This window comes from Charadrius vociferus, unplaced genomic scaffold (genome assembly GCF_000708025.1).
Source record: "Charadrius vociferus isolate BGI_N301 unplaced genomic scaffold, ASM70802v2 scaffold123, whole genome shotgun sequence".
Classification (NCBI taxonomy): domain Eukaryota; kingdom Metazoa; phylum Chordata; class Aves; order Charadriiformes; family Charadriidae; genus Charadrius; species Charadrius vociferus.
In genome coordinates this window covers 954,507-979,015 of record NW_009647425.1, presented here as the reverse complement: position 1 = coordinate 979,015, position 24,509 = coordinate 954,507, and the positions used below count along the sequence as shown (strand labels likewise).

Genomic DNA, 24,509 nt, shown 5'->3' with positions numbered 1-24,509 from the left:
CTGCTGCAGGGGAGGTGGTGGGAACACGCAGAGAGAAGGGAGAGGGGAAGAGCGAGAAGCCCCTTTGGGCTCCAGTTCGTTGTTAAATCAGTTTAGCAGTAACGTGAACCAGGTGGTCAACTAGCACCAAAAGAGCAGAGAGCAGTTTGTAACTGTAACACTAATAGCATTTATAGATTCTTGTGAATGATTAGCAACAGATTTTATGTATGGGCCTTTAATTTCTGTTTTGAATGCAGGCACATCGAGCTACAAATGCATTTCTGAGCACAAAAGACTTCTGTCGTCTCACTCTGCAAGCAGAAAAGCCCAAGCAGATCACACATGCAGTAAAGCGCACTTTTTTATAGGTTTAGCTATAGCGGCTGCTACTGCTCTCCTTTTCATTTTAATTTTAATACAAAATATGTTAAGAAAAAGATAAATGAGTTGTGAGATCTCTTCTGTCCTCATCAGCTGTTTTGGCTAATTAGGTTCAACACACATAGAGTGCAATGACTTTGATTAATTTTACTCTGATATAAGTACTAGTGAGGAACCAAGATTTTCAACAGAAAAAATGGATATAAACTAGATAGCTGTGCTAAAATGATGGATACAAAAGTGTTGCTTATAGATTATGAGACTGAAATACCTGTAAATGCTATTTAAAGAAAAGCAATTCCCACAATAAAGCCAAAAGACAGGCAAGAGCATAACATTTGCCATCACTGAAGTTCTGGAGCACAGTGCTACGTGTCACTGATTAATATTCCTCCCTCAGCCATTCAACAGCCTGCGAAGCAGCAAGCAATCAAGGTAAACACACCACAAGGTACAGTGAATGAGTCAGCACTAAAAGAGAAAATAGCATGTTGTTCTAAAAATGGCTTCAGCCCACTCCCGTCTTCCTAGTGCATTTAAGTGCTAGCGTCATGCGTTACAGCACTGGCATTGCTAAGCACGGGGTAATAATGTCAGCTGTGTTCTCTACAGAATGAAAGAAAACCACAAGAGTTGGTCTCTTAAGAAAAGGAAAGAAGCAGCAGTTTCAACAAGGCTCTTTGCTGGTTTAAGTTATGCCTACATGGGGAAGAGTTTTGAGGACAAGCTAATGGATAAATAGGCATTAAGCCCTCAGTTACATTTTTCCAGGAACTCTTCTGGGGACAGGACATATTCCCACAAACGAGACCATTACCCTCGAGAGGCATGCTACTGCTTTGCTCTCTCCCTCTGGTTTGCAAGGACGGATGGATTTGAACTCAATGCATCTTTCTCAGCACTTCATCTTTGTGAAACTAGATTGTATCTGTTTGCTTGACATAAATATATATATTAACGAAAGAAACTACATACAATACCAACTGATGCATACTAGCCAGAGCTAGTGGAGTTTTGGTACTAGCATCCAAATCACTATCACCCACACTGCCTTCACAATGATTTATGACCAGCCACTAGTCCAGAATTAACTGGGTTGTTTCCACAGCAGGAAAAGCTGGTGTAGCTGTAGGATATCAGCATGGACACATGCTGTACCATTTTGATTCCTACAGCCCATTACAGTCCCACAAGGATGTCTCAGCTAGCCCTGTGCCCTCCCAGTCAGGAGTGGAGATGTGCAAGAGAGACCTGTAATGCCCAGACCATAAGGACCGTTACAGATGGGACAGTTGATGCCCCACAGGCTGTTTGCTGTGTTAATGTCAGGCTGCAGCATCTGGTGCAGCCACTGGGGTTACCTGGGGCCACTCTGGAGTTATTGCCCAGGTCAGCAAGGCTGTAGTCCGTTACAGAGCAGCAAGCTCAACCCCTCATGCTTGTTCCTTCTAATGTTCTCGCTACCCATCATCTCTGTGAAGTATTGCACTTGCAATTTTAAGAACATTAAATAAACAGGATTTGATAAAGCTGACACTTCCCAGTATTTACAGAATGCTGACGGTTTCGCGTGTCACAAAAAACAGAATACTTCTTAAATATCCCTTCGGGGTGGGGGGCAAAGAGAAAATAAACACATTCAATCAATGATGGTGTAAAGCTCTGACCAAACTGTTGTCTCAGATGACTGGTGTATTGAAGTGCTATGTTCATCAGTGATACAACAGCGCACTGCTTCCCTGCCCGTGTGCTAGGACGCTCATATTGGCTGACAGGAATTGCTGAAGCTTTTTTCCAAACAAGAGTGGAAAGATTTCAGAGTTAGTATTTTCTTAAAGCTGCCAAAACAAGTCCCTATTACTGCAGAAATGTCAAAGCTGGGAGTAGAAAACGGAGGCCGTGATCCCGCTGCCCTTTAATCAGGGGGAATTGTCCTCCTTTATAACATTAGTACGGTGTGTTGCCAAATTGTTTTTCAACATTTGCCTCACCAAATCTGAAGGCTGACCTTTGCAGTAGTTACCCAAAAGTGTCACTGGGTCTGAAGAAGTTTTCAGCAAGGAGTAACTTATTATTTTATACACTCAGGCCAGTTGCATCTCTCAAAAGAGACTGCCAGGAATACGCACTTGGGGCCATAATGAGTGCACACCCTCCTGTGCTGCCGAGGGCGGACCTGGCAGTCTATACCATTATTCCTGCTAGGAGGTGACTGTAAAAAAAAAGGTGAAGCATTCATAAATGTTGCTTTGATTTTATTTTTTTCCAACTGGTTTTGGCTATCTTACAGTGCTGTGCTTAATGCCTGTTTTTTTAAAGTAGAGTCGCACATGTGTTTAAATGGTTGAATGTCTATATGGATAAGATCCCTGGTCCTTGTGGCAGGGGAACTGATCTTTTCAAAAGAGTGCAGATAGTTAAACGTTACCTAGAAGCTTGACAGGAAAAAACTACTCATTTCACTCTGTAAGTTAAAAAATTGGAGTCATCTGGAGTTAGCTGTTCAAAAGTGTCAATCATCAGTTGAAATGAGAAAAATGGATGAGCAGCAAATATATCTATTTTCTATAGCCTTTAAAATTATTTATGTTTTAAAACTATGCACTGGTTTTTTTAGTAGTAGCCCTATAACAAATAGGAAAAAAAGGGATATAATTTCCTGCTTAGATTAAATAAGACACTGGACTTTTTGCTCAGCGCTGGGTATGCTGCCTTTCAAGTTCTTCTTCCCTCTCTAGCCTTGTAACAGCTCTGCAACACTGGAGTCCTCTGCAGTCTATGGTTTTGGAGGTGCTGGGCATTGTAAGTATGTTGGGAGCACCTCTCCTTTTCTTCCTTTTAGGGCATTTTTGTCTCTTACTCTGCAACCATGAATGCACTGTGAGGTCTTGCCCCACTCACACAGGTAATGATAAGGTGACAACTCTGACTTTCCCTTAGTGTCTGCAGTGATAAAGGCAAAGATATTTCCAGAGGGACCTACAGGTGATTTTGGCTGATAGATCATGCAATGTTGAGAGTCTGGGCTGAAGGGGCAGATGATACTTTATTTTCCAATTTCCGAAAGCGGCTAGAAAAGGGCAGAATAGTGGGTCCCTTCAACACCTGTGCTGTGCCCCACGGGGCTCCAGCTGCCTGTGGGAGCATTGGACATGAGCAGCAAGACCATGGGGATGCAGGTGATCCCCGTGAGCAGGAGCACATGCCTCGCACTCAGGGAGTCTTGTCTCCCACAACTTCATCGGTCAAAAAAAACCAGGCTGTTTTTCTTCACTGTTCTGTGCAGATAGCTGGGCTCCATCCACCCTGCAAATGTGGTTCAGGCAATTCAGTCTGCCTCTCCCAAAAATGTCTGCCAGGAAAACTTGTAGTTAGCTTCAACTTGCTGATATTGTGGTCCCTGGGCCTCGTCTGCTGCCCTGTCTGTCGAGCAGCCCAACTGGCAGGTATATTCCTGGCTCTCCTTCACCTGTAGTGAGTGACACACTGCAATCCAGTTTAGGTCTTTAGCCTTTTGATGTTTGGTTTTAGCAGAATTTGCATTGTAATTAAATGAATTCTATTTATAGAGAAAGATGTAAAGGAAAACGCAGCTATGTGCTGGCCCAAAAAGGCAAAGAGACAGAAAAACAAACTCTGGGTGCATGACTATGGCAAATTAATTGGCAAAAATGCTGCGTTTTGTGGCAAGCATGAGAAGGTTCAAGTTTTGCTCTTTGATGCTTCCATGGACCTCCATTATTTAAATAATCACTACTTTATGCTACATCTCTGCTACCAAAATGCATAATGTCAGGAAAGGTTCCTTTGTGCTGCATCCTCATCCTCTGTATTGTTACAGTGGCTCAGCCTGTCTTGGGCATTGTTTTCATCCAAGCCAGCCATCATTGCCCTGAACAGATCCTGGATACAGTTCAGGTCTTAGCAGAGGCCAGGGACCATTCTTGGTAGTCACGCTGGTTTGGAGGCAAAAATTGCTCAAGAGCATGGGTGTGGAGCGCTGCAGGCCAGCTGACCTCCAGGCAGGACAGCGGGTCTTCATTTACTAATGTATGCACAGCCCTAAGGTAATCACCACACCATTTTGATCCTTCTCTCTCGCTAGCACTGATGGCTGTGCAGCAGCACGGCAAGCTCGAGTACTCACCTGTTCAGCTGAAAACTTATCTTTATTATTGTTGTTAGGGTAATTTTCCAGGCAGCAGTCTAAGTCGCTTTACCATTACTAGCATTTCTTGAAAAGCTGAGTAGTGCTGAAGGAACACCTGCCCCACTGAAGTTGACAGTAGTATAATTTTAAAGCGGCATAAGCTGACCACAAAGCAGCACCCTGGGTCACTTACCAAAGGAAATATGCAGCCAGCTGAAACCCGGAGTTCTTGGTTGAATCCCTACAGTTTTTGTGTCTTAGATTGACAGGCTTTGTATATCTTCCTTCTAATTTAAGTACAGGCCAAGCCCTCCTTTCCGTCCAAGCTCTTCGTTTCCAACCAAAGTTCTGGCCCAAGATCTCAGTGAGCTCCAGGACTAGCAACCAAAAATCAGTTGTAGTGTGGACAATCCCACCACTGCCATCTGACTGCACCCTGCTCCACCATGTCAAAACGGCACAGAGTCCAGAGGGGCCCAGAAGGGCCCAGAAACGTAGCAGAGGATTTGTGGCTGGCTGAACTGCAAAGGTCTTTGCCAGAAGTATGAGCACAGCAGGTCTGAGGTGGGCATTTGGCCCACATTCATCCAAACAGTATAAACCAAGTCATGGAGTCCTCACAACACTACTTAAAGTATTTAACCATCCTCAGATTACAATTCACTTTGTTGCTGGAGAACCAATTAGGAAACACAGTGCTGGTTCTGGGTTTTTGGGGTTTTTTTTTAGTTCATCACTGTTGACATAAGAGTTATAAAGTATTGTTTAGATGAAAAGAACACTGTTCTGTAGAAAATACAGAAGTGGTGACTCAGCAATCCTGAGTACACCAGACGGAAGTCTTCTTTCCATCAAGGATCAGTTAGTGCAGCTTTGCTTGGAACCACATATGAAAAAATCAAATCAGGCGGTGAATAATGCTGGTACTGGTTTGCCTAGTTGAACATCTCCCAGCTGGAATATTATGTTTGTGTTCTGTGATCTGCATGGCTGTCCAGTCCACTCCCAACTCCCAAATTCCTGAATGCAAGTTGTTTTCAACCCGGTGTAAAGCACATATTGTTCGGAATCTATTTGATTTTCTTCCTCTTCCTGCGATACTATGGCTGTTCATAGCAAAGCCTGTAGACAATGACCGGCAAGACAAAGATGCCTCTTCCTTTATCAGATTAGCTCCTGCCTTGAGCTCAAACCAGGATACTTGATGGACAGTATCAACGGACTTCCAGGAAATGCTGCAAGAACTCTCTGTGCTTCTGAGCTGTCAAGGAGTTCAGGAAGTAGGGGGTGGCATGTGAAAATTAAAGCTAATTAAAAGGATTGTCATTGTTACTGGGGAGGAGGAGTCCCTGGCATATTTTGTAGAGATTTTTGAATGGCTTCATTGCATAATTCATATTCTTTGAACAATGAATCAGCACATTAAAAAAAAAAAAAAAACACAGAAAAAAATAGTTAAAAATGTGCACTGACAATGGTGTTGGGGTGTAGACACAACGTTAGCTACTGAGGAAACGAAGTTTTATTTTCAGATACTGCACTCTTCCCTCCTTCAAAAAGCTACACCAATAGGGTCTAGATTCCACAACCAGTAGATAGGAGAATGTCGTTAGTTTCATGAACTTCAGAAGAAAATTCTAGTAATTGGTCAATGTTCCTTCTTCGGCAAAATTTTTGGAAACACAGGAGGTCCAGCTGCCACCTCCCACTACAGTATCAAGGAAACTTTCTACAATGCTAAAAAGCGTTTCTGCCTGCATTGCAAGATTATCATCTACTTTCATCTACTTGCAGCTGTGCACAGAAGCTGTTTTTCTGAGGCTCTTTGAAGAAGGCATGATTTAAGAGGAAATCTCTTACCTACATTTCAGATTGTGTCCTTTTTTTTTTTTTTTTTTTGAGAATGGGGGTGTCATCTTCTTGACCAGGCTGAGAAAGCATAAAATTATAAAAATTACATATCTACTACATAGTGTTCATATCTTATCCTTCTTCATATCACCTATAGTCTAATTTCATGCACAGACAGCTTCTTCTAGTAAAATGTGAAATTTATATTACTGAAATAAGATTTAGGTCATAATGACTATTTCAGTGCATTTTACATCTGCTTGCTAATTAAATTTCACAGGACTCCTATGAGGTAGGTAATCCTCATTTTAACCTTTGAGAATGAGAAATATGAAGAAGTGACAGTCAGCTCCCTCAGCTGAAGCCATATATTTAGAAGTGTTTCATTTTAGATAGTGAAGTGATAAGCCAGATTTTAAGCAGATGAGCAGTTTAGTGGTGGAACATCTTTAAAAATCTGGGAGCTGGGAGCAAATGCCATAGTAGTGTGTGGAACAAGAGCAGATCTGGTTTGAAATGCCAGTGGCTGTTGCCAGTTTGACTTCTTTAGCTAAATCCTGAACTGAAATAAAAAAAGCTTGAAGTAACAGTGGTCAAAGTCCAGAAGAATGAATATTTTGTTGGTTCTTCTAATTTTGACATCAGTATTTCTTAGATACAAGATTGGGTATTCACACTGCTAGCACTAGTTCCTGAATGGGAGCCTAGATTACTTGTCTCTGATTAGATATAAGGAAAAACTTTTTCCCTCTGAGTATGGTCAAACATCAGAACAGGTTGCCTAGAGAAGTTGTGAGGACTTCGTGAAGTCTGCCCCTAGAAGTAGTTGTGGGATCTTTGGAGACATTCAAAACCCAGCTGGGCAGTCCTGGGCAACCTGCCATACCTGACCATGGTTTGAGCAGGAGGCTGGACTAGAGACCTGCAGAGCCCCTTCCAACCTCTGCAATTCCGTGATTCCTAGTTTGTTCTGGAGGTTTGGTGAATTCACCCGTTTTCTGTGACAACATGGTGTTGCTTAAATGCAGAATCTGTGCAATCTGAGAATCAGGGGACAGACTTACTGCCAAAGTCCAGACAGGGGCCCGAAATCCTTTTCTTCTGACAGGTCTCATCTGAGCACAACCAAGACACCCAACAAGAAGGACTTATAACAAAACACAAAGATGGTGACTTTTCTTCTAAAACAAGGAAATTAGTTTTCGTAATAACAAAGTTTCTAGAATACCCACTCTGAGTTCAGTTTTTTCCTTAGCCTGTACAAAGTCAACCCCTCACCTCCTCAATTCCCCAAATTGCATTCTGAGCAGCAGGCTGTAAGGCAGTTTGGAGCAAAGGCACTTCTTTCTTTGTTAAGATGCTCCACGAGTTTTATCCAAACACCCTTTCACATAAAATTCATGTGAGTGTTTGGCCCAGGGACTATAACTAAGCTCCCTTGTTCCAGGTAAGTGCCTGTATGACAAGACTGCAACACATTATGAAGTGCTTCTCTTCTAACCAGCTCCCCCCAGGCAATCATCTGGAGTGTTCCATGAAAAGGCCATGAGTTACAAAAAGAGGAGGAGAGTGTGCCAGTTTATATATCAGTACTAAGTCTTCCCCTTCCAAAGCACTCCAACTGTTGTTGATTAGAAGGCAAGCAGTAATGTCTCCCACTTCCACAGCCATCTCATCGTGGAAGGAAAGAATAAGGCTGCTCAGTTCTTTGAAAAAAACATCTGAATTTGTTCTTCAGAAGATGGCTTTATGCTGCGAATGGAAAATGACAGAAGGGTCTTTCTGCTGCCTGTAATCAGATACAATAAACCCAAGGAAGGAGAAGCATTTGAGATTTTTCTTCATGCTTTGAATTTTGGTTGCTAACTAAAGGAACATTTTGGGTGCTTTTGGATGCTACTTTGAAGGAGCTAACTCTCCTAAATGCCTTTTATGGGGAATTTAAGGTCTACCTAATATTCTGGAGTTCAGTCTGAGGATCAGTTCCATAAGAAGTTTTAGGTACCAGGTGCTTCAATAAAATTGGCCCTAGGTGACTAAGGTAAGATATCACATTGAATCGGTAACAGAACAATTAAAAGATACCAAATTACCTGAACCTGGTTGTGCTCCTCACAGCAACAGTGCATGAAATTTATGAAAGAGACTCATCATTTTCCGTAATAGCTATAACCAAATCAGCAGCCAGTGACAAAATTAAATGAAAAGATCCAGACCTTGTCAGCTCATTGTTCTTACAAAAGGAAATTCATATGGTAATATGCAGTCTAACTCATCTGTGGATAGAAACTGCATATACAAAGACTCATGTTAACATCTAGAACAGGAGGAAGGCCTTTTTAGGCATTATAAATATCAGCACTCATCACTATATGCAAGTAGATAATTAGGGTAATTATTCCCAATTAGCAGCTGCAAGCCCTGCAGATGGGAATTTCAGGGGCTGATAACTATTGTAAGAAAGCATTTCTGCAAGCTGCAAAGCCCTTTCATGTTTTGGACAATATGCATTTAATGACCCTTACACATGGTGTTAAATATTTTTGTTAATATTGCAAAATAAAAATCCTCCCTGCACAAACATAATACTTCTGCTTTTCTTTAAAGCTATGTTGGGGTCTGAGATGGCCTGGATTTGGAAAGATGTTTCCAAGTATTTAACCTACCAGCTAAAGTAAATGATGAACCAGGCCAAACCAGGACTCAGATTTTGCTTCTGTTCTCAGTCCATGAGGAAAAACAGTATCAAGGGCCCTCTTATTGCCTTTGAAGACAGCAAAAGGACTCCAGCTATTTTCCTGGGATCTGCATGAAATCTTCTGAGAGAACACATTGTCAAACTTGCTTGCCTTCTCCAGAAGCATTTTCCCTCTGTTCATTGTATTCTGCTCCTTTGAATGGCTCAAGGGTAAAAAAATACGCATATTTTAATTGTGAATAATGTTTTTTTCAATCATAAATGCTTCTGTGATAGTCACAAGTTACTGTGATTAGAAAGGGATTTTTGGTGCATTTGTGCGTACCTTGAGTATATCACAAGCACAAATGGAGTGGGGCTTCTTCGATATTTAGCTTTTATGTGAATTCATTTAACTTATGAATTCAGAAAGCAAAATTAATGTAATCAACAAAAATAGTAAGACACGTAGTTGTAAGATTTGTCCTCATGAAGCTCCTTATCATGGTGAAGAAACTTATTTTTTTAGAAACTTTAATGTAAAAAATCAATCATTCCTATCTTTTAAAGTAAGATTTAAACTTCAATCAAAAAATAAGCTTGTGTTTACTCATTTAAGTCCAGTCCTTATCTAGTTATTTGAACATGGAATTTCAGACAAAAGAAAGTTGAGAAATTAATAATTTTTTGCATATGAGTAAGAAAAAGGTTATTGATCAATGTCTTTTTAAATTTTCTATTTAACTAGCTTCAAGCTAAAATGAAGGAAAGAAATTTCAAGCCGAAATAATTATTCTATGAAAAAGTTAGGAGTTTTTTGGAAAAAAAAAAAAGAAAACTGAACATAATAATTCAGCTTTAGTACAGAAAATTGAACAGTAGAGCTTGCAGTGAGCCCATGTAGATGCCAATAAATGACTTTTCAGCATTTGTATTTTGTTTTTAGCTATGCTGACATGCAAGTAATAAAGAAGATTTCAAAGTGGAGTATGTCTGTATGATATAAATTATTTTTTCTTAATAAAGTTGTCTAATTAAGATTTTTACAGTTAATAGTATTGCCAGCTGCAGATTTAAAAAAAAAAAAAAAGCTTAAGAAAATATATTTATTTTGTATATTTTAGAAGTCTGGCTATTACAACAATTACTACCTGTAAATACCTTTTAGGTCTCCTAGAATCTCAAAAAACCTTCCTCCAGCTTCAGTCTCATACATGCTAGGTCTTCGGTAAAAAATGAGGATGATGCATCACATTTACAGGCTTCAAGTTCGAGAATATTTTTCATGCTCTGTTTCCAATCACCATTCATAGCTGAATAATATGAAAAGTTTGTTTCTTTGCATGATCTAACCCATATTTCATTTAGATTCATGCTCTGTCCTGTTACTTCATATAAGAATATAACTCATAGCTTTTTTTGTCTGGTATTAGTCTCTAACATTTTTCTGATTTGTGCAATCTGTTTCATCTCTTCTTATCTGACTTCATCTTCAGTCTCTCTTTTTTCTCTCCTGAGCTTGTTTCTTTAATTTAAGATCTCTATCTTTACTTGCTCACCCCCCTTTTACAACTTCATTTGCCCTTTAATCTCTTTTTGGTACTCAGAGCACCAGGTCTGTTCACCTGGTGCGTGGCTAATTCGTGTATCTTGAAAGGGCAGTAAAGATGACAGGTAGACCATGTTAGTTATTTAAACCCCATCTCCAAGACTGCTGAAACCAATGGGAGCATTTGCTTCAGCTCCACAGTGAACTCCGTCTGTAGGAGGTCTCAATTATGTTTGACTTGGAAGTCTTTAATAGACATCCTGCTTGCAGAAACTCCTTAATATATGTTTAACTGGAAGTTTAGATTTATAGTATATTGGTAAATAATGCCATTGTACTGTTTAATATATGTGAAGTCATTATGTTTATAAAGGATTTGATGCTGCCAAGTGCATCAGCCCTGGTCCACTGATGTATTCTGTCACATCCGTCTTTTCAACCATGAGTCATTATAATGAATTTCAGAGAGCTGCTTATATCCTTTAAGTTAAGTAAATGCTTAAGTGTGTTTCTGGATTAGGACCAGAGGACTCAGCATCGTGGAAGATAAAACAAAAAGCAAAGAATCAGCAATACTGGCAGACACAGGCTTGCTGAGTTTATCCATAAGTCTTAAAACAAGGCTGATTTCACTTTGGATTGGAAAATCTACTCCTTCTCAATTCTCTGCCAATTTGTGGTGCAGAGAGATACCCGTCCACCAGCTGTGGACCATCTGACTACCATTCTTGCTATTTGAAAAACCACCTCAACTGCATGAAAGCAGCCTCAATCAAATGTATTAATAATTAACTGGCTCTGTTCCTGATATGTTACAACCTCAATGAACTATTTTGCAGTTTCTAAATAAGAAAAAAAGACAAATTGCCACATTTGAGCTTTTTTCACAGAGGTTTGCCCTAAATCAGAATCCTATCCATTTCTGCCAAAATCAGAGCTTAGTTTAACTTAAACGCTTCGTTCACCTTCCTGAAGAGCAGCCAAAGCCCCATATAAGGAGAGTTGGTAAAAGACTCTGAAGTGCTCAGTTTTCAGTGATTTTTAGTTCTGAGGCACCTGATCAACTTACTGTTTATCAGCTGAAAATCTGTGCACACACTTCTAAGAGGTTAAGCCAAGCTACTTCCTGCAATTTAGAGCACGTCTACAAATAGATATTGAAGCTCAGCTCACAAACCATGTCTTGATTGTTCCTTAGGTTCCAACATCTATAAAATGAAGATTTCCAATATTGAAGTTGGAATTAAATTGCCATATCATTTGGGGAACTAAGAACATTCTTTTTAAATTATCTGTTTCTTAAGAATTAAAAATTTATGACTTGTCTTTGTAAAATGAAAAATGGAAGGAAGTATTTAAATATATGAAAAGAATAATGCATCTTTTGCATGTGTGTTTTATGGTCTCCACTAGGTACCTCAGGATGAATGGGGAGGATACCCAGCTGGTGGGAAAGACGAAGAGATCCCCTGCAGAAGAATGAGAAGTGGGAGCTATATTAAGGCAATGGGAGATGAAGAAAGTGGTGACTCTGATACTAGCCCCAAGACATCACCAAAATTAACAGTTCGACCAGAGTCGTTATTAAAATCCATTGGACAAAGACCACTGGGAGATCATCAAAAGTAAGTTTCACTATACCATGTTATGCACCTTTCTGAAAGTTGCCATGACTTGGGTAATTTTTCTTTGTGTCTTACTGGTGGTGGTCAGTATCCATAAGAAAATATGGTACTGTAGTTTAAAAGCTAACTTTTGTGTCTTCATTTTAAATTGGCTACCGTTGCTTGTGATTACTGGATGAAAAACTGCCATCTTCTTCCATCCATGTAACTAACCTGCTACTTCAGAAAGAGTTTGTTATGTTTACTAGAGGAAATATATCCATAGTTTTATCAAAAGTTTGAAATTCTGAATATTTCTTCTCTAGAAGGATTGTTTTATGTTAGAATTCTTTGTTATTTCATCGCTTTCTCTGAAATAGAAAAAAAACTCTTTTCTGTACTAGGCCTAATAACCAATATTTAATTGTATAGTATATTTAACATTTTACACCTTTTTTATTGGTACAATGCTTTATGTATCAGCTATACAGTATCATACTCATTTAAACACATTGTCGAGGTTTTTGTTTCACTGGGGTTTTTTTTCATTCATACTACATACAATATGGCCTATTAAATAACTAAAGCAAATTTTAAAACTGTAGGAAAATATGTAGTTATATATGTTTTCCAATAGATCTTTATTTTTCTCTCCTTTTTGTCCTTTCAATATATCATTTTATAACTAAACTATACTTCTGAAGAAAGTTTCAAAGTGGTAGCCTGATTCCAAATCTGCGGCTTCTATTAATGTGACTGGGTGTTTCTCATGGCTTTGAAAATTGATCTTTTTGCCTGGGAGAAATACATAAAATGAAGAAATTAAGAGTGAAGCCTTTGATCAAAGGTTGTTTATTGTTCTGTAGGTAATACAATGTATAGTATATCATAGTGACTCACCTTCCCAAAAAATAAAATAAACCAAAACAAAAACCTTAGGCAAAAATCCTTTTGGCTTAATTAAATTGAATTAGTTAGCTTGCAATCTGGAAGAAAACCATCAACTTTCACTGTTACTGAAGAGAACAGTTTAAAACTATATTATTTTGTATAGCTTGCTCACGCATCTCTGTAGGCTCAACTCAGATGCACAAACAAAGGCATCTGTACCACGAGCTGCTGTAAGATTCCTGAGGTACCATGAAACAAGGCTGGCAGGTCGCTAATCTTGATTGGCAACTAAAATCCAGGCAGGATACCTTATGGCATCTCAAAGGGTGCCAGAGACCTGTGTTTAGGCATCTCAGCCAAATTTTGAACGTGAATCTGAAGGATTTCCTAGAATATTAGTTCCAACAATGAAAACGTGGCCTACAACATAAGTATTGCTGGCAGGCCTGTAGCTGGCTCATTTCCAAAGATGAAAAGGTTAGCTCTTAATGACAGCGGTTGGAAGCAACATTTGGACTCTTTGTATGCTCACTCATTGTATCTGGGCTGAATTTTGGGTTTGAGGCCCGCTGGCTACATCGACTGGTTCAGTCCAAATTTGAGAAGTCCCCAGAAAACAGAAAAGGTGCTTCATTTTCTGTTTGTGAATATGTATCAGTGGTAGCAGAGGTCTTTCAGGATGAGGTGCTCGTAATTTCTCAGCCATGGTGGAGATATGTGTTGCGAATTCTTCAGTCCTGGATTTTCTTGTAAATAGCTCTGAAAGCTGTGGGTCCTGCAAAAGGGATAAGATGTGCTAAGGGAGAATGATCTAATGTCTGTGGCTTGTTAAGAGTGAGCCTTCTGAAGGCAACAGAGAAAGAGGAGATAGTCAACTTTCTCAGACTTCCACACATCAACCAGCTGTCTTCCTGCTGGTAAATTAAACATTTCCAGAACATAGACCTCAGTACAGAAACCTGACCATGTACACTGAGAATTTTTTTGAGTGGTCCCCGGCAGACTTGTCGCCTGGGTCTATTAGCACTGTCCTGGCTGTGTTCTGGGCATTGCTGTAGGCCAGGAATTATTCCCAGAAGGCAGTTTGGATGCCGCCTCCTGTTTTGGAGAGTACATCATATCCATACTAGCACCATAAGCTAAAATCTTTTCTCAAAGATGGTTCTAACTTTCTAAATACTTAAACCAAATAAAACATATTCTATTCCATTCTTTCGTTTCGTCTGTGGTTGGGCCTTCGCCAAGTGAATGTAGATAACAGCACAAATTTTCCAGTGAGTGGCAGGTCTCGGTGCCTGCCCCAGGCCCCCACAGCCTGTGAACAGATCCAGACAGCATCTCGACATACATATTCAAACAAAGAACACATTTCAAGAAAAAGTCTTTCTGATCTGCTTAATGCTGAAGGCAGGTGGTTACTAGCAGGTCAATATCAAATGGTGTGTCTTCTGTCAGTTTTCTATGTATTGCAAATACACCGCTCAAAATATAATTGATTAAAACACGGGTGCGATGCTGATGCAGTATGCTGGCGTTGACAGCTGTGCCTGTTCATGGTCCCAAAGGATTTAATGGCATAGTTACCACTAACTGCAGCCGGAAAAGGAGGAAGCTTTTTGTAATACTGTGAAATACTATTAGGGGCTCTGCTGAGAATTTGTTGCAAACGCTGCACTAGGAATAATTGAGCAGCGAGGCTGATGCTGACAGATGTCTTTTAAATCCTCAGTTTTTTCCTTAAACTGAGAGACAGCACCTTGAATGTGCCAGCCTAACATACGTGTTTTTTTTCCAGTGAACTTCAGGCAGAAATGCGACAACTATTTTGCTTGTTGTATGTCTGTCTTGCAAAAATCTGCGAATTTCAGCAGCCCTTGAGCAGACAGAAAGTTTCTTGTCTCACAGGAATACAAGTGCTGATCCTAAACCTGGGTTTTCACCACAAGCCATCTCCTCCCAGTACGTCTCTTTCTCCCTGTCACTGTAGTTACCTTTTACGTCCGGCAGATTTCTATGAAGGATGTAGTAAGGGATGATGGTTATGGTGCCTTCCTTCCTCCTGCGGCACGGCTCAGTAATCCCTGTTGCATGCCGAGTACCCTTTGTACTGCTGATCACGCTGCTGAGCCAGAAGCCAAGGTTTTGAACAGCACTCCTGCATGTATAGCAGAGCCGAATATCATTTCTGGCATGTATTATGAGAAATTACATAATTCAAGATGTCAGCTGCATTAGCTGGCTTTTTAGCTTGTTTACCAGGACGGAGGGAGCTAATGCACAGAAATAAAATGGGGCTTATACTCTCTTAGTCCTCTGCTTGGGTGGATGGTATAGCTCAGAACTGGGGTCTGACAGAGCACCAAGTAAATCTGTGATAAATCCTGGATATCGATAGTTTTGGCAGTATAAAAACATGCATTGGCTGCAAAATGTATGTAGATCAGTTTTGTAAGAGTAAGCCTCTATCATTATCCTGAATAGGATAAAATGAAAATTAGAAAAGCCTCCACTTAAACTTCCGCAAGCCTTTGACATGTGCGCATGTTTCTCCTCTGAGATGCTGTCGGGCATCTTTGCAAGGACTTTTTTTCCCATTTAAATTCTGTTTCTACTTTGGCAAAAGTAAGCCCCTACCTTGTTGGGTTTTGTTGCTCAAAGATTCAGCAAATTGAACATTAAAAATTCATAAACAATAAAAATGCATATTTGTATCTCAGTAAATAATTTTATTTAACGACATACAAATAGGTGAATGTAACTGATTTAACAGAAGCATTAAAATTCTGAAATCATTTCTTTTAAGTTACTCTTGGACTTTTACTCCAAGTGGGAATAAAGAAGTAGTGCAGGGTCTGACCACTGCTGTTTTACGCAGATGGCAGAACCAGGGCATATGCCCAACCACTGCCATCGGATCATCACCTCTGTCAAACTGCTAACAGAGCCAGCAGGATCCCCAGCCCGCCTTCAGCCTAGGACACCTGGCTCTCTTCTGGTAGTGCCCAGGCATGTCTTACCTCTGGGATAAGAAGGTTTGACTGTACAGGTCAGTTGGCCGAAGGGTCAGGTAATAAGCCTAGCTTATTTCTGAATATAGCTATAGCCTAAGTGACTCAAATTTTGCTGGATTCTTCAAAAATTAAATGCGCCTAAATATCTAGATTACTCACTGAAGATAAATGCATTTCAATTCTTTCTTTGTGAATGCTGTTTCAAAAGACTAAATAATATGTTGCACTACTTAGTCCTATAACATTAAGTCGAAGGCCAGTGTAATTTATTATTATTATTATTAAATTGCATTTGAGTGAAATATAATGCAATAAGGCTTGCTGTGGTGGAGACAGGACACATACTCGAATCTGCTTCCTTTCTTTTTCCTTGGAATGGTGCCAGCAATCCCATTTATTTTGACTTCCAGCAGTCCCTGGAGACTAAAAAAACCAAACTTTTTTATTTTTTTTTTATTTTGCATTATGATGAGACATACAAAATACTTTGGATGTCACTTTTAGTATCCTGTGAAAAAATATAGGTGTCTGGAGGTGAAATGCAAGCCCTTTCGATTCAGTCCATTGTTTTCTGCTGTGCTGTGATGCCACTGGGGATGGAGTTAAACTGTGTTGGAAGGTAGTTGGCAGAAGGTAGCTTGTAGAAGGTAGGTAGCATGCTGCTAGGCATTTTCATTGTAGTAAAGGTGAAAACAGCTGAACAGTTTAAGGAACTGGTAACTGAAACAAAGGGAATGTTTGTCCTAAGTAAGTTTTGTGCAAACCTGGAACAGGGACTGACCCACGTGATTTGTAAGGGTATCCTTCCAACCTAGTAAATGTAATTTCTCTCTATTTGTGACAAAAACAAGCGAAGCTGAAAGATGGAAGCATGAGAGACACTGGGATCCAGAAAGGAAAGCTGAAAAGAAAACAAGAATTTTGGACTATGTGATGGAAAAACTATTCTATGACTGAAGATAATGTTCTGGTTATTTGATTATTCTTGTTTTCAGGAAGAGAGTACTTAATATACCGATTATGTAAATGAACAGGATAGCTCTGTAGAAATAGCAAGTTCCATTTTCAGTATCTCCTTTTTGAAGTGTTGCAAAAGACTCTGAAAGCTGTCTAACCATTTAGTCAAAAGGGATAACAATAGCATTTAGCCCAAAGTTAACACACTCGATTTGAAGATCGTACTGTTATCACTCACTCAAATGAACAGTCATGCTTTGCTGAAGTTTTCCATTATGCCCTGAAGTGACTCATGGGAAACTAGATGCTGCAAACATGAGGATGAAATAGGTTAAGCTACCATAAAATACAATCAATGACAGCAATGTGTACTTTTGTTTTGTGATCCTCTAATGGCAGACCTTACTGTGGCTGCTGGTAGTCCAGATACCTTAAGCTGATGGGTGAGCAGGCAGAAAGGCACAGGAGCAAGCAGGTAGTACAAAATTACGGGGCTTCAATGAGGAAGGAAATCTGCCATAGCACAAATTATTTGGTGGACTGCCACGGTATAGTACCAGTGGTGCTTTGATTTGTCTTGCCAAATCCATCTAAACTTCCATCTAAACTTCTGCTAGGTTTTGGGCTCCCTATGGAAGTATCTCAAACTCCGAACCATATTCACAGAGAAAGCAGCCATAACCCCCCCAAATATTTATCACGTTTGCATTGGATGTTATTAAAGGCCACAGCACACTTGAAGAGCACAATGCACGCCTATATTTCAGCCACTCTACTTCACAGTCTGGTATCTCAATGCAAAACCACTTTTTTTTAGTAGTTTTACCTAATAGGCCTAAGTATGACCTGAAATGGTTGCAACAGAAGTGGTTTTTTGGGCTTATGGTAAACCAGATCAAAGCAGTGATCTGAATTAAAAATTACCTTTTCCTGCCCTTCCCCTTTTCAGAGTGAGAGATTGCATCTCTCTGTGGCCATGGTAACTTATGCTGACTTGAAGAATATCTGGACTATGACCCAAGGCATGTCCACGTGTTCTGTTCTCTAGACTCTATTAAGGCAACAAAAACATTGCCAAAGCACACAGCAAGGGGCTTAAACTGCAACAAGATCTGACAGCACTTAACTGCCAAAGCCCTTGGCTCACCAGAAATCATGAAATAGCACAGGCTCCTCTAAGACATGTAGGAAAAATGCATTAAAAAAAAAAAAAAAAAAAAAGGTAGGATTTGTAACCATTTGTGCTAACCATAGCACGCTTACAGCATGAGAAAGTGAAAACCAAATGAGAAGTTTGGAAGCACTGCATGAGACCAAACCTCTGTCTTGTCATCCATCTTTGCTCATGACAGTGCCAACCCCATATCACTTAGTCATGGACAAATTTGTGGGTATTTCTCCTAGAGAAATACCACTTGGTAAGTGAACAGAGAGAAGTCGTGATGTTGCAGGCTGCAGGTAAGCATGCACACGTGGAGGGGTGGGTGTGCTGCAAAAATGTCACAGATTGAGAGTTTAAGCACAGCTTCCTTGCTAAAGAAATTAATGTCCTATTTCAATGCTGTCCATTGCTGCACACCGGTGATACAAGCCTTTTTTAATTTTTAAGGGTGAACTTTAATTTACCATGAACTCTTCTTCTGCATTTTAAATTAGGTAGGGTTTTGAAGCCATTCCTGAGAAATATTTTCAATAGAAGAGATGGGAAAAATCACTAGAAAAGTAACCCTCATCTTTTGTATGCTTTTTATTTATCTTTGGTTTTTCCTCAATCTTCTGACTCTAAAAAGCCTCATTACACACTTCATTAGTAGCTTTCTGAGGCCCCATAGTGCAGTAGCATCTACTCAGAGTCTCTGAGGGGTGAAATTGGAGATTTACTGAGGAGAGTTTGAGGGCTAATTACAAAGCCTTATCAACTAATAATGCAATCAGTGGGCCCCTGGCACAGTGATAGTGTTCTCTGCTGCAGTCAATAAGATCTGGGTTAGATTAGTCCACAGGGTTAAGAGGGAATGCTGATGAAGGGCAGCTAGTCATCTGGCGACCTAGGAAGTATCTTTTACAGGGTCAGAAGACGGTCCCCATCCTTTCTTCCTCTGCAGAATAATAGGAAATGCTCTTCAGCACTGTTAGGCACCTTGTTCTCTTAGAAGTTGCGCAGTGTGAAAACCAGGGAGCAATTGAGCCGGGGTCTCCTGCCTCATTGTAGTGAATACCAGCTTGATGTTGTAGGGCTGAAATGTATTACCCAGGATTAGGGAAGGAAAGGGGATCCTAAGGCGCTGAACAGAGTGCAGAGTCTTCTCAGGAATAAAACAGGCTTTTGTCAGAACGATATGCAGGCCAGCCTCACAAGTGAAAATACTGAGATCCAGGAGAAAATATGGTTCTGGTTTCTGGTGCTTATTCATCCCGGCTTTCAACAAATACTTTTACTTTTCATTTGAAAAGGATCAAGAGCTGCTTTTCTCATTTGCTTAGTTTTTAATAAAACCTAGATGAGGCTATAAAGTATGTGTGTAGAAACACTTCTTTAGGCAAGGATTTGAAAATTAAGGTGCTTTTGGTTAAAAAGCAGAAATCATGTATAAATTTTCACTTCTCCCAAATCGACTCTGTTTTTTCTCCAGAAATTACAGTCTCATTAATGTCTTCAACGTCACCATGAGAAGTTCACTTGTTTGCTTAAGACCTATTGGCTTACATGTATGTTTAAATTAAGCTCATGTTCAGATGCTTTACTGAGTCCTGATGGTCTGTAGTCTGCATTTGTTCTGCCTAATTATGATTTTTTTTTTTTGCACGTGTGCATGTATATGTACCAAAAGCAAATAAGACGAAAAAAAAAGTGAGATAGTGTCCTGAAGAAAATGATGACTATTTCAATTCCATAAAGGGATTTAGGAACATACATCCAATATTTAATTTCTGCTTAGATCCTCAGATCCATTTACTGAACTGCTACATGATGCTTTAAATGCCTCTAAGTTTTTTGCTGTAACATCTGCTTGAGTTTTGTTGTTGCTGACCAGTTCGCTGCCTACTCTCCAGGGCAAGCTCAAAATAGCATATTGGAACAAGACTTTTAGGATTAGCTATATGTGCACATCTGTCACCTCTTACAAACAATAGCTCTGAGTTTAGATTTCCCCCATCAGACTTGTTGTATGACATGCACATTCTGCATGATTTGAGGTACAGGCTTGATTGAGCCTACATCCTCTGTATCTTTGCAAGGAGTGATCAAACCACCAGACTGTTTAACTATTCCGGGTGATTTCCTCTCATTCTCTTCTGGTTCATGTTGCACAAAATCCCTAAATACTGACTAATGAGAAAGGTTCTCTCTTACTAGTGATTAGTAGGCATTTCATAAGGATGGAAACAGCAGTCTCCACCTCCTCCTTAACATATTCCTGTAATAAATCAAATGTTCACTATCTTTCAGGCACCTTTCTAAAAAAAAAATGATGGGTCAATGATGAAAAATAAAGGCACCTTAAAAATTTAATTTGGCCCAAATTCTCATATCTATCACTGATCAAAGAGAAGCTCCAGTCTGTCAAAGACTGGAAAAGAAATTCTTTGCTGCAGATAAATTCACCAGATTTATGTGTACTTTCAGTTTTTTTCAAAGAACCAGACTAACTGTGCTATTCCGAAGGGAGAATCAGACTTAATGTCTATACTCTGAGTTTTCCAATGGGCTGCATGCAGGCACATCTGTGCCCCTTTGCAGAGCTCTATTGACTTCAGCAGGAATCCACAGAGGCACAGTATGAGCTGCAGCTGCTGTACAATGGCACTGCTAGCTACGCTTAATCATTAGATTCTGGTCGATGAGTTATTTCATGTACCTACAAAGACATAGTTAAGATAGATCCAGATAGAGAAATGAATATCCATTGAAATGCAAATCTCTCAATAAAATAGGGTTTGATAACTTATGCTACCTTGCTAATCCTAATGCACCTCCCTCTTAGGTGCCCAAGATGAATTCTTTTACAATTTTTATCTTTTTGTCCCAGAATGATACTTCTGAATTGCATATACTGATTTAAACGGAAGTGATTGTACTTTCTTTAATGTTCCATTCATTCTCAGATTTTTTGACAAATGTAGGCATGATCATGAAAATAAAATGTATGATTTTAGACTACTACAATCCCAAAAATTAATTTGATGGAAAATGGACTTTCTTTATATCTGATGCTCCCTTAATAAACCTGATAGATGCATTCAGAGTCAGAAGGTGACTTTCTTGCTGCAACTTTTAGAGGCCTAGGAACATTTCAATTCACTTTTGGTACCTTCTTGACCCAGGGTGCACTGGTGGCTGAACATTTGACAGAGAACAGGTACTCTGGGGAGTGGTCACTATTTTGAATGTGAGTAGGTCAAGGAATGACCTTGGCAAGTGTATGACATTTGCTGCATTGTTGGCATCACAGTCATACTTTTTTAAGCAAAGGTTTTAGTTTTATGACAAAGTATATGATATCAATCACGTCTTAGAAAATAAAATAGAGTTTAAAAAAAAAAAAAGAAGTAGCGTGGCAGAGATCCCTTTCTCAGGAGTCATACACCCCGCGTTCCCAGTAGGGTTGTCTTGACTGTCAAGTACTGCTGCTCAGGAACCTGAAATTATAGGGAGAATTTAGGGAGTGAGTTTGTTTTGTTTTGACCATGGCTTAGCTATAAAATTTAAAACCATGTCAGCCTTAAAATCTCACATTTCAAGGTGTCCTAAAAGTGAAACCATGTTGGTTTACTATCATATATACCTTTTCACCAAATGACAGAAAACATTTGTCTTCTGGAAAAGATGCAATGGTTGTATAAGTTACAGTGCAGAACTGTGTGTTGTAATTCTAGCTTACAGTAATACTCATCATACAGCAATGACAAGAGGGTTCAGGAAACACACCACAATCGTCCTGGATATTCATCAGCATCTGAACTCATGACAAAGCACGGGCTGAGTGCTGCGCAAAGTGATAGACTTCAAGAGAGTAGTGCAAGGTGCTGTGGTACAGATCGCAGAGGGCATGCCTCAAATCCCCCAGCACTCTAAACTGAAGTCTTTGGGCTGTTTCAGACACTGCCCATGTTCATATAAACTTTCCAAAATTTAAATCAAACAATAGAATGCAGGAAAAAAAAACCCACACCAAAGTTAGCTATTTACCTATAAAGTAAGCATCTTACTCCTTTTAAAAATACACAGTTAATAGAGGAGGAAATAGATGGCTAAATTGTAGATGGCTAAAGATGAGGAAATAAGAGTCCTTCCCTTACCATTAGTTAATGCTTCACTGTAACTATTGAATTAGCTTACATGATTGTTCCTTTCATTAAAACATGTTCTAAATAGCTGTCTAGTTTTACAAGTCTTCCGTTACAGTGGCATAAGTGGGGAAAAGATAAGGAGATGTAGATGTGCTCTTACATCTCCTGAAATCTCTTGACAAATGTTATCTAATGCATTGTTTACAATATAAGTAAACTTAAACTTCTTCCTACATTTTTACTATACTGAGTCCCATTAGGGACAGCTACAAGACATGGCAAAACACAGAAAGAAATTTGTTTTCTGAAGTCAAAGGGGTTGAAAAATCGTCATTTTCTGTTTACTTAGCACATCGTGTTGTTTGTAGGGCTAAACTAACACATATTTTCCAGCAGTTATTTTCCCCCGTTCTGTTCTTAAATGTCATTCTTGGTGAGGTGTGGGCAAGAACAGTTAGTTTGTCCAAGAAGAAGAGTGTGCTTTTGTGAAAGCCAGTATCCTCAGCGAGGGAGTAGGATTAGATGGCTGTAGCAGGGGTGAGCTGGACTCTGCTGGTGGATAGTAGGTGTCGAGGGTACTTTTGAAATCTGCAGAGGACAGAAATTGGATAAGTGGCCCAGTGCTGGCTTCTGTCATGGTGTTTTGGAAGATCTTGAGCAGGACAACTGTGAGCTGGGAGTTAAAGAGGATTCTAGGGAGCACTAAGGATTAGGATCTGGGTTGGTGAAGAACGAAGGAGAGATGTACACTCAAAATGAAGGATTTTGGTAAATGCGAATTCTGGGGCTGGAGGAAGGGGCAGCTTTCAGATAGGAGCAGCAGCGAATATGAGATTTGGGTATGGAGGCTTGAGTTTTTGCAGACTAGAGGAATGCAAGAAAAGGGAGGCTGTGATGCAAGACTCTTAGAAACTGCTAAGCAGGAACTGTGCTGCCTCTTCCTTTATTCTTTATCTAGTTTTTGTTGTTGCAATATGCAGCCTAACCTCTTTCCTATTCACCCTATATGAGGGTGACATGCTATCAGATATGCTATCAGATATACTGTCCCAGATAAACTTGCCATGCTATAGCTCACTTGATGTGGTTATAGTACTGTATTTTGTCTTCCCTGAATACACTTGGGCAATCTGCTGAGCACTGAAAGTACTGTTGCAAATTTAGCCAGCTTCACTGAAGCCCTAAAGCTTCACTTTTAGAGTAGACATTCTCAAGAGCTACAAGGTCTACATATGGGACTACCTTATTCCCAAAATTTTCTCTAGGCTTTCAGTCTTGCTTGCAGCTAAGATATTTCTTGTTAAATTTAAGACCTTTTCCTAGCCGCCCTGGGCTTCCTTTGAAGCCAACAGAAAAGGGAAAGCAACGTTTGAGGGGAAAAAAAAAAAGCTTTTAAAGAGGAATCCATTCCAAAGGTCTTGTCTCTTTGGAAAAGCAAATGGAAAGAGAACTGACATACATATTTAACTTTTCCTTGTAGTCTCATTCTATTCCTCATTTTCCATAGTACCGAACTTTAGAGTCACCTCCTTGATGTTAATGTGTGTATTTGTTTTGTTTTGAGGTCCTGGAGATGAGCTGTCAAACCGTCTCATGTGCTTATGCTTGTCTTGCCCTTCCTCAGCTGAGATATGAGATCATCTACTACAGACCATAAAAGAAAATTATTTTCTTTAATCAAAGTGATAGAGCTGTGGTGTTTTAGAAATGAAGGTCAAGAATTTTGTTCCTAAGCTTATAGGTAGAGGGGATGTCATTAAAAAGCCGACATTTACCACTGTCACATGTGGTGTGTGTTTTGTAGCGTTGTTGACAAGCATGAAAGTTCCTTGAGCAACAGATAATGACATGTGAGAGGAACTTCCCCATGTAACTTTGGATCTATGGTGTTTTGGTCTGGATCATGTTTATGGCAAGGTCATCGTTTTTGCCATGCATTGACACATTTATCCTAGAAGATAACTTTGAGTGTATATCTTAGAAGTGAAAACCAATCATTTATTTTTATAAGAAAAATTTCAAAGTATTAATCAAATGGATGTGAAATTGCTTTTACAGCCTAATATATGTAACATTTCTTTTATTTTGCTACAGTCCTATGAATCTCATAAATGAAAAATTATTTAACTATCAGGTAATGTCCAAACTCATCCATCAGAATTCA

General features: G+C 39.6%; 1 protein-coding gene across 1 annotated transcript in view; it reads left to right on the top strand.

Annotated features, from left to right (window-relative positions):
• The window catches only part of DLGAP2 (discs, large (Drosophila) homolog-associated protein 2), a 101,946-nt gene that overhangs the window by 19,618 nt on the left and 57,819 nt on the right, over nt 1-24,509 (top strand). The window contains exon 3 of the mRNA XM_009880529.1: nt 12,004-12,215. Within this exon, the coding sequence (XP_009878831.1) occupies nt 12,004-12,215 (212 nt within the window). The remainder of the gene's footprint in view (nt 1-12,003; nt 12,216-24,509) is intronic.